Source organism: Monopterus albus, unplaced genomic scaffold (assembly GCF_001952655.1).
Source record: "Monopterus albus unplaced genomic scaffold, M_albus_1.0 scaffold197.1, whole genome shotgun sequence".
In the NCBI taxonomy this organism is placed as follows: domain Eukaryota; kingdom Metazoa; phylum Chordata; class Actinopteri; order Synbranchiformes; family Synbranchidae; genus Monopterus; species Monopterus albus.
Window position 1 is genome coordinate 593,886 of NW_018128077.1, and position 10,787 is coordinate 604,672.

Sequence of the window (10,787 nt, forward strand, 5' to 3'; positions counted from 1 at the left end):
GTTATTCATTTTTAAGGCCATCCATGGCCTGGCTCCACCTTATTTGTCTGACATGACATCAATTTACATGCCATGAAGAGCCTTGTGCTCTTCAGAACACTTGTCTTTAGTTGTCCCGCAATCGCGGTATAAAAAAAAAAAAATGGGGTGATCGATCCTTTGCTACATATGGCCAAAGACTTTGGAATTCCCTTCCCCTAGAGGGGCGATCGAAGTTGCAGCATACAGCACCGCTCACTTCAGGCATTCCTCAAGGTTCAACCCCTTTACTCTTCTCCTTATATATTGCACCTCTGGCGACAATTATAGCTAGACATGATGTTCAATTCCATTTTTACGCAGATGACATTCAGATCTACATGCCACTGCTTTTGTTGGACCCAAACGCACTTACCCCATTGGACAATTGTGTCCAGGAAATTAAGCAGTGACTGGCTCAAAATTTTCTTTATCTGAACAAAAGTAAAACTGAATATATTCTTATCAGTCCTGACCCGAATGCAGATGCAGCCAGTTTTGGTGCCTCTGCCCTCCCACTTTCCGATTCAGTGAAAAACCTCGGAATAATACGGGATTGTAATTTTAACTTCAAGAAGCATATTAGGGCCGTAGTTAAGACTTGTTTCTTTCATTTAAGACTTCTAACAAAGGCGAAACCTTTTTTTAAACTTAACTCTATACTCAATGGGAAGCCAATGAAGGGAGTGGAGAATCGGAGTAATGTGGGCAAACCTGGGCACATTGACAAGCTGCTAAATTTTGAACTAATTGTAGTTTCCAGAGCAAACACTGAGATACCCCAGCATAAAGAGCATTGCAATAATCTAGACGCGAAGTGATAAAAGCATGGATGGCTATCTCCAAGTCTGCATGTGATTAAGACTCTGGTATTCGTTTTTAAGGCCATCCATGGCCTGGCTCCACCTTATTTGTCTGACATGCCATCAATTTACGTGCCACGAAGAGCCGTGTGCTCTTCACAACACTCGTCTTTAGTTGTCCCGCGATCGTGGTATAAAAAAATGGAGTGATCGATCCTCTGCTACATATGGCCCAAGACTTTGGAATTCCCTTCCCCTAGAGGTGCGATCAAAGTCGGAGCTAGAGGTTTTTAAGTCGGCTTTAAAAACCTTTTTCTTTAGGCAGGCTTTTGAGGCATAAATTGGCTCTCTTCATTCAAGGGTATGTTTATATGTATTGTTGTATATGTATTGTTGTATATGTATTGTTTTTCTTTTTTAAATTTGCTCCGGGTTTCCTCTGGTTCTTATTTATCTGTTGTTTTTATGTTTGCAGTCTTATTTTGACTTAGGATTTTACCTGTCCGTAGTTTTGTTCTGTTGTACAGCACTCTGGGCTCCTATGAGTTGTTGAGTGCTATAGAAATCAAGTTTACTATGATTATTATTTAGAAACTAAACATGCTGCATACGAAGACAAACCAGTCAAATACTTTCAAAGTACTTCGGGACCTCAGGACCACCCAGAAGACACTGCTGTCCTCGTGTTCCAAATCAGAGCAGGCACTGTGGGCCTCATATCTCGTAGCTCAACATATAGCAACAGCCAAGAGGCCACATACAATAGCAGTGGAGCTCATCTTACCTGCAGCCCTGGACATGGTCAGAGAGGTATTAGGCCAGTCAGCAGTGGACAAGTTGAAGACCATACCGCTATCTAATGACACCATAATGCGGCACATTGACATGTCAGCCAAAATAAAACAGACCTCAGCGCGGATTCAGGCCTGCGCTTACTATGCATTGCAGATGGATGAGTCAACAGATATTGCTAATCATGCCATTTCATTTGTTTACGTTACACACGTGGGATGGAGACATACAGGAGCAGTTTCTATGCAGCCAAGACCTCCCCACGTCTACAAAGGCAGAGAACATTTTCAACGCTATTGATTTGTTTTTGGACTCTGTGGGACTGCGTTGGGACAATTGTGTGGGGGTAACAACTGATGGCACAGCTTCCATGACTGGAAAAAATCTCAGGAGTTGTGAAAAAAAAAATCCTGGAAAGAGCGCTGAATGGGACGTGTAAATCACTGCTTTCATCACAGAGAAGCACTTGTGCCTAAGGATATGGTGCCAGTGCTTGATGCAACACTGAAAGATGCCATGAAAATAGTGAACTACATTAAACAGAGCACCAAGAACAGCCGCTGTTTCACATAGCTGTGCAAAGACCTGGGATCAGAGCACGTCCAGTTGTTGTATCATTCAGAAGTTCGCTGGCTTTCGAGGGGAAAGGTAATGTCACACTTTTACAAGCTTAAACATGAAATTGCTGCCTTCCTCTCAAACAATAACTCCCCGTACACCAAGATGCTCAGTTGATGAACTCTGGCTTGTGCGTGTGGCATATTTTCCCGATGTGTTCGAGCATGTCAACACTTTAAACGTGTCTATGCAGGGGAGAGGACACAACATCTTGTTGACTGTGTTAAAGTGGCTTCTCCACTTTGGTACAGCTCAAGTCAAAGCAAAGGAACAGGTTGGACACTGAACATGATCTGAGAGTAGCTCTGTCTATTATCAGCCCAGACATTGACACTCTTGTCAAAACTAAAGGACAACTACAGCTATCTCATTAGTTCACTGTAAAATAAAATCTTGCTTGCATGTTAAGTGAAAAGAGACTATAAAGTCTTATCATGTTTGCAGTTCTGCATTCAGTTTTATACATATACAGCACCCTGTTTTGTTATTCGACTGTTGTATTTATGTTGTGTTATGCACCAGTCGTGGTGTATATTTTTGAGCAACATTTCCTCAATGCAGACAGAAAAATCTGACACAAAGGCTGTACTGACTATGTTTTAAAAAAAAAAAAAAGGTTTATAATTTAATTAATTTATTTGAAATCCTGTACTGGTGGGTCGTGACTTGACAAGTGGGTTGGAAAGTTGAGAAACACTGCTCTAATCACCAACACAGAGAAAAAAAGATGCATACATCCCTCTTGAGATGTACATCAAGTAAAATGAATTCTCAAAACCTGCTTTTTGCTGGGACCAAGGTGAAGGCTTGCTTTACATGAGGCCAGTTCTCGGTGCCAACAGGCATACTTACTGACATAACCCTAACCCTATTCAGTCACACCACACGCACATATACATGGCTGCTAACGGGTCACTAATGCTTTTTATTCCACTTAAACACTGATTTAGTTTCTATAATTAGACTAAAGTATATGTACACTTGACATACAAGGCAAGATAATAGCAATGAATTTTATTCTTAATGCTAAAAAAAAAACAATGTACATACTGTATTTACACAAACCAAATCTCCCTAAAATCACTAAATCTAACATATTCAACCTTAATCTTAAACAGGTACGTAAAGTGGTCATGTACCTTTGTTGTTCAGTCACAGAGCAGATTATTTCTGACACTAAAACAATCCCAGGCTCACGGCACAGTTGACAGTAGGCCCTAACTCAGTGTTCCTTCATGCATTCATGCAAACGCACCAGTTCTGACAACGTGACAGGACCAGTAGGAGGATGCAAACACTGGAGGCACTGAAGAGTGTGGGTGTACTGTTGAATCTTTGGTCGAACACACATGCCATGCAAACGTGACGCCTTTGGTTAGAATCTAGCTGAGTCCTCCTCCATCTTCCAACTGTTCCTCCCTTCATGTGATGCTGATCTCTCCAGGGTTAAGCATGCCAAACAACACTAAGGATCCAAAAGTATCAACAGCAATGCTTTTCCTCACATCCACTGAATGTGGTGTACAGGAATTGTGAATGCCCTGTTTGCCTATCAGTAAAACGGTCTGTTGGTGCTGTTTTTATTAACACAAAATGAAACTAGACAGCCATGCTGAGTCCACAACCATGACACAGAAGAAGTGGACTTCTAAACCACAGGGCTAGGCTACAGTAAAGCTGTTTACTGCCCTTTCAAATGTAGGCCAGCTGCTATTTGTCAAAATCAGTCAGAGGAGTCACCTGTTAACTTGTCACTCAAGTGAGGCAACGGGGAACCACAAATGAATGGAGTAACGTTAATTTCACTGCGTACTGTAGGATTAGACTCCCGTTCAAAATGAGATGAAAGAACCACTCATCGGCTCCCTGCACTTCCATCAGCCTTATACCACATCTCATTTAAATTCTGTATCACTTAAATGCAGATGCAGAGTTTCACAAGTTTCAGCTGCAGGGAAATTCTCTTAGATGTAACTGTACACAGATGCAGATCATGGTTTCTCCAAAGTTTTGTTTGAAACTTGGTCTGGGAGAGTAACTGTAACACTACATAATGGATTACAGGGATCTTTGTCATACAGGTACTATATATAAGCTATGTCATGTCAAACCCAGTATCCAATCCAAGTAAGCTTCTGTCCTATGTACAACAGCAGCCTTTGGTAGAAAAGAGCACACAAACATACAACGCACAGAGGTCATACAGTAGGCTAACTGTCATACAGATGATGTCAGGAGGCATCAGAAAATAAGACAGACATGTTTTTGAAAGATCCTGCAGTGCTACACAAAAATAATTCTACAGATCATTCCTGTAGAAATAAACAACTGGGTGGCATAAATCTCATGATCAACATATGCAACGGCAGGTATCATGTCTCATAGATGAACACGGGGGTCCTGTAGTGCCTCAGCTTAATGAATGCCATGGGATTTACTGGTGGCAGTGATTATTAACGATACCATAACTCTTTCTCCTACAGTAACTGAAGACTGGAAACAGGGTGAGTGAAACCAATACTTGCAAAAGAAAGTCATCTCTCTTTTATATGTATATATGCACTCACTGAAGATAAGAACATGAGTGTGAGCTTTAAGCTTTTCTCTAATAGCAGTTCTCCTTTAATGAGTGCGACAGCGTCCACTTAGAGAGGATTTTTGACTGCAGTGCTCTACAGCAAAACTTTCTGGACTGAAAGCCTGTTCCTTCTCAGTCCTTATTACAACACATCCACAGGCTGCACAGTGACAGTTTCACAAAAACACTTTGATATATCTGGATAAATTCAAACCTGATACCAAACATAAAATGTTACAAAGGTGTTCAATTATGATTTAGAAGTAGACATTTTTTGATGAAAGACAAATTATAGCAGTTAATAAAATTTTTTTAAAAAACTTAGGTTAGATTACTGCCTTCATGTTCACATGTGGTACATTGTAGGCTTAACTTCACAACAGAAAGTGCTTTAAAACAACCACTGAGACACTGACACAGTGCCATGAGCTAATTACATGCTAACTCTAGACCTAGGAAGTAACATTACATGAACGTTCCGACTGTATGTAGTAAGAAAACTAGTAGGATATGCTAGCATTTACATAAAACAATCAATAATACACAGTTAACTGTGCCAAAGAATGGGGGATCATTAATACGGAAGCTCAGTATATGAGTTAAATGATGTTTACCCATTATTTGGCCCCAAACAGGGGTGTGTCAGGCCATGTCGTCATAAATCTTTAGAGCTAACAATAAGCAACACCATTTTCCAGACCTAACCTTCCCTTAACACAAAGCATCCCTGAACCATATCCTCACCCAAGCAAAGAGCAGATATGTGGCTTGACACACAGCACCTGCACTGTATTTGCTCAGGTTAAGCAGTGGCTGGTCCAGCTGGCTTATAGTGGCAGTCACCTCTGAGAGCCGGGTCCGCTCAGTTGTGTAACCACTGACACTGTTATACCAAAATTGTCTAACAAAAGAAAACTTAACAATTCCAGTGAGTCTGTAACTATATTATCACCAACACCAGTACAAGTTCTGGGTGGGTATAGGAGTGAAGGCAAGTCTACAGAGTCATCAGGTGGGGACCTTCTCACTAACTGGTGTTTCGTTGAGTTGGACCCACAACACAGAGAAGGCTCAACAGTGTGTTCCAGTGTACAAGAATCACCCCCCTATTTGCCCAACACAACCCCACTTGGGCTAATTCAAGCTAACTGTTAAACACCAAACATTTCAAATAGCTCACCAGATAACTAGCCAGACTACTTTTATACTGCATCAGAAACAAACCTCCACCCAGTGTAAAAATAGAATTTAAACTACTCCTGGTAACACAATAGAGTCACAAGAATGATGTGGTCACTGAGGAACAAGTGAGGCAAGTGTCAGGAACAACCTGTTTGAATGAGGGGTTTATCTGTCCATCTATTGTACAGATTACAATTTCATGCTTGTACTAGGCTATAATTTGATGTAATGCTCTGTTAATCCAACATCATTTAACACTGAATGAAAACATCTCAACATTCCATTGATCCTAGAAGAATCAATATGATCTAGATTACCAAAATAAAAATTGCCATCACAGAAATATTTCCTTACTCTGTCTATATTACCTTAAAAGGTCATACTGATTCCCTGGTTTATCGTGTTGGCACTCAGTAGCACACAGCCTCACATGTAAACACAGGAGCCTGCACAGAAGAAGCACTTCAACAAGTGCAGCTCACTTTATTCTCCCTTAGTCTTATATAGCTGTGATCATTTTCATCTCTCTGGACTTTCTGGCTACAGATATGCAATAGATTGCTACATTGCTTTTATGGTCTGTGATCACTTCATTCTCTTGTCTTTTCCACCCACTCTTCTCTCTTCCTCTCTTTCTCCCCTTGCTCTGTGCCAACAGACACAACATCAGACAGGCTGTACATGCCTGAGGAGTGAGCATTAAGTGCAGTATGTTTATCTTCAGTGGAGGTAGACTGTGTGATGCCTGGCTCTTCCACCCAAGCTACGTTTGACATTCTGCTCAAGCACATGAGGACGTGCACACACACAGATAGCTTGGTAGACTTGTGCGCACACACACAAGCACCCACATACAACCCACTGACCATTTACATAATCTGAATCTTGGGACTGCTCCACCACAATATTGCACGTACAGTCATGGCCGAAAATATTGCCCCCCCCCCCGCATTTCTGTCAGATAACACACCACTTCTCCCAGAAAATGGGTGTAATCACAAGTTTCTTTGGTATTCTCATGTTTGTTTCTTTTGTTTGCACTGGAGCAACACAAAAAAGCCAAATCTGATCCATTCCACACAGAACTCCAAACATGGCCTGGACAGAATTATTGACACTTTTTCAAAATCATTATTTTGTATTTCAAGCACGTGATGCTCCTTTAAAATGAAACTCACCTGTATCAATCAACAGCTGCTGGCCATACAGAAATCACACTTGCAACTAGTTAAAATGGACAAAAGTTGACTCAACCTTTGTGTGGTGTGGACCACACTGAGCATGGAGAAAAGAAAGAAGAATTAAGAACTTGTGACTGCAGCAATTTTCTGAGAGAGAAGCAGGGTGTTATCTGACAGAAATGCAGGGGTGCCAATATTTTTGGCCATGACTGCAAGAGCAAGTTGAGCACCAGATTCATGATTCCTGTGAGCAGCCATCAATCTCAGCACCACCCAGTTTTAATCACACACAAGCGGCTTCACTGTCACTGGATAGCTTTAAGGAGCTTTTCCCAAAATGAACCACTAATTAGCTAATTTCAGCACTTCAAAGGAACAAGTTTGTTGTTGCTGTTGTTACTTCAAAGTCTTATAAATGTGTCAGAGCAGCTGTATGCTCCACTTAATCAGTTCTTAATGAGCCTACATGACGTTTTTGCAGTATTTGATAGAGTGAACTCACAGTCCTGCACTGATAAATTTAGAATACGAGTGGAAATCAAATGAGCTTTTCCCAAGCACTGCAATCAAATAAACCTGCCAAACAAACACTGTATACATCTAGAGACACACACATCAGCAGTCTTCCAAGGAAAGACAGTAATTTAGGGAACCGTATTTGGTTTCTGTGAGGAAAACCATAATTAATATTGCTTCTGTGAGTAGTTGCTACAAAGGGTCTTATATATGCACTTGCCACTGAATGCATGTATGCGCCAAGTAATAAAGCATAAACACTAAATCTACATGTACCAGGCAAAAACTTAGCACTCTTAGTCTTGTAAACAATAATGTGCTACTGTAGGTAACTAAATAGCCTGCTTTGCAAGTTGCAGCTAACATTAAAGCAGATAAATGCAAACAAAAGGCATGACCCTCTAATCTTTTAACATACCACATGTGCAATGAGAATGTAGAGGAACAACGTTTGGCAGACCTGCCACAGAACAAGCCTAAAAACTGAAACTTATAAAAACTGGACAAATCACACATTAAGATTTTTTTCCATCATATATAGACTTTTTTTTTTGTACTTTGACTTGAACTGTTTATATGCAGTGCCATTACAAACTAAAGTTGACAGACTGAGATCTGTCAACCAGCCCAAAACATATTCATCGCATGTGTTCCCACCTTCACGAGAGCACAGCTGCACTCCCTATTGACAACAATGCTGCACTTATACAACAGGTGTGAAAAGAAGGGTTACACACATGCATTCCACCTTCCTACCTTTCTCCACAGTGGTGACACCCATGGATGGCTGACCCAGGCTGGCCTTTGTCTCCCACTTGCCCTCATCAGGGTGGTACATCTCCACAGATGCCAGCGGAGTCTGCTGTTGATTCATGCCCCCGAGCACCATCACCTGGCCTCCCAGTGCTACAGCTGAGGCCCCCGCCCGCGCAGTGGGCAGCGGGGGCAGCTGGCTCCATGTCTGGCTCTCTACATCCAGGACCTCAACACTGTCCAGGGGCATGCCGGTCTCGCTGCAGCCACCCAGCACGTACAGCAGGCCTTCGTGGTAAACTGGAGTGCAGTAGACACGGCGCTGCGACATGGGGGGGAACTGCTCCCAGTACAGGGACTTGACAGGACTCACCGCCATCTCCTGCACAGGCATGTCTCCACGAATGAGAGGAGGGGACGCACCATCACACACCACTCCGGGAGGGAGAAAGAAGAGAAGGAGCAGGAGGGGGGAGGATAGAGGAAAGGGTGCATGCAAAGGTGGAATACAATTGAGTGACAGCAGAAGAAACAAGTACAGGCAGAGGCTTGTTTCTGTCTGAGTGAGTGAGTGACTGAATCCCTGTGTCCACAGAGGAGAAAACAACAAGAAAAGGTGAAAGATGTATTGAATGAATGGGGAGTATGTGAGGATAAAGAGGAAGGAAATGCTATTGAGTGAAAGAATGAACAGATTCAGGAAAAAAGAGGGAATGAGAGGAGTGTTGAACTCGCTTCTCAGCCAGATGTCATGACTTCAAATGTTTTATTCATCCAGCTGTAGGTGTTGTTGAGCAGTGAGGCCATCTGTCCTTGAAATCCCCTCTATTCCTTTTTCTCCAGCCTTCTTTTCCCCCTCACTACATCTGGTCAGTAGGTTATTTTGTTTAGTTTTGACTTGATTATATTCCTAGGGAGAAAAAGATGTTTAAAAAAAAGGGTGTACCCAATGCTCAATACGTAATCCCACAAAAACCTCAAAGTCAAAAGGAACTGAAAAAAGTATCAAGACTGAGCAGAGATGGCACGGAATCAAAGACCAGGAGAGCAAACGCTGCAGAGTTCTGACCTTCACTTCTGTGCTGATAATCCAAGGGAAAGCCTTTATGGCAGAAAAGTTTTTTCAAACAAAAGGCAATTATTCAGGGCAACCAGTCCCACCTGGCTGTAGCTCTGTAGTTCTATTTGCACCCTAGTGATAGAGCCCACAGCAGGAAAAAAAAAAATCCTATAATAAATTAATCAAAATCTTTAAATGAAGACTCTAGAGGAGCGCAATGACTGCAAGACTTCCGTGCTTTCTAAGATTTTCTCTCTCTAATTAAACAAGAAGTCCTCCTTCTATGACTCGCTGTCAGGCACAGTGTCCTCTGAACTGTGCTTCACAGCTTCCTGATAGCGCTGCGGAGGATGATGGTCCCTAGGCGAAGCCCAACCTGGAAGAAAAGACGGCACAGGATCAGATGTAAAAACAGAAATTAAATTAACAGCTTTGATGGTCTTATGTTAAAATTAGGAAGAACATGCAATTTAAATGCTCAACAATTATACGTTATATTCTATACTGACTGATCAGTAAACAAGGATTCAGACTGAAAATAGCTCTGTGTTAAATCAACATGGGGCTGCGTTGGTGGAGTTGGTGCCGCTGAGACAATGAAATATAACCAGGACTTACAGTTTAAAGTGATCGTTGCAGCAATTATTTTATCTTTCATTAGGACAGTCATGAGGTAAAGGGAAGAAATACACCGCCTGCATGTATGTGACAGGCCAAATGTCTAGCCAATCACTGGGTGAAAAATTAAGCCACAACAACTGTGTATTTTGTGCTAAAACCCTCTGCACTGGCACCCCCGCTGAGCTGGTGTGACTGGGCTGCCTTTTCTTCCTTTCACAAAATGCTAAAGTTAACCTGAACACAGCACAATGATCTACAGTAAACAACTATTCTTCATGACAGTAGTTGTGCCAAAATGTAAACCACTGTGTGCAGCAATGTTGCAGCCATACTCTGTATTTTTGAGCCACTTAAAATTTTAACAACTTGAAATGCAAAATAAACAGAGGCAACATTGCTATGTTCAACCAAAAGCTACCAAATGGAAAGTATTTTTTGAGATATATGAACGCCTTTACAGTGAGGAACAGAAGTATTTGAACACCCTGCGATTTTGCAAGTTCTCCCACTTAGAAATCATGGAGGGGTCTGAAATTCACATTGTAGGTGCATTCCCACTCTGAGAGACAGAATTAAAAAAACATTTCAGGAAATCGCATTGTATGATTTTTAAAGAATTTATTTGTCTTGCACTGCTGAACATAAGTATTTGAACACCTGAGAAA

The 10,787-nt window shown here is 41.7% G+C and overlaps 1 protein-coding gene across 4 annotated transcripts in view; it reads right to left on the reverse strand.

Moving 5' to 3' along the window:
• klhdc8b (kelch domain containing 8B) overlaps window positions 1-10,787 on the reverse strand; it is a 160,972-nt gene that overhangs the window by 120,020 nt on the left and 30,165 nt on the right. For 3 of the 4 annotated variants that reach the window (XM_020617921.1, XM_020617920.1, XM_020617922.1), the window contains one exon: window positions 8,445-9,877. In XM_020617921.1, the coding sequence (XP_020473577.1) occupies window positions 8,445-8,835 (391 nt within the window). In that variant the 5' untranslated portion in view covers window positions 8,836-9,877. The remainder of the gene's footprint in view (window positions 1-8,444; window positions 9,878-10,787) is intronic. The other variant, XM_020617919.1, reaches the window with a different exon arrangement.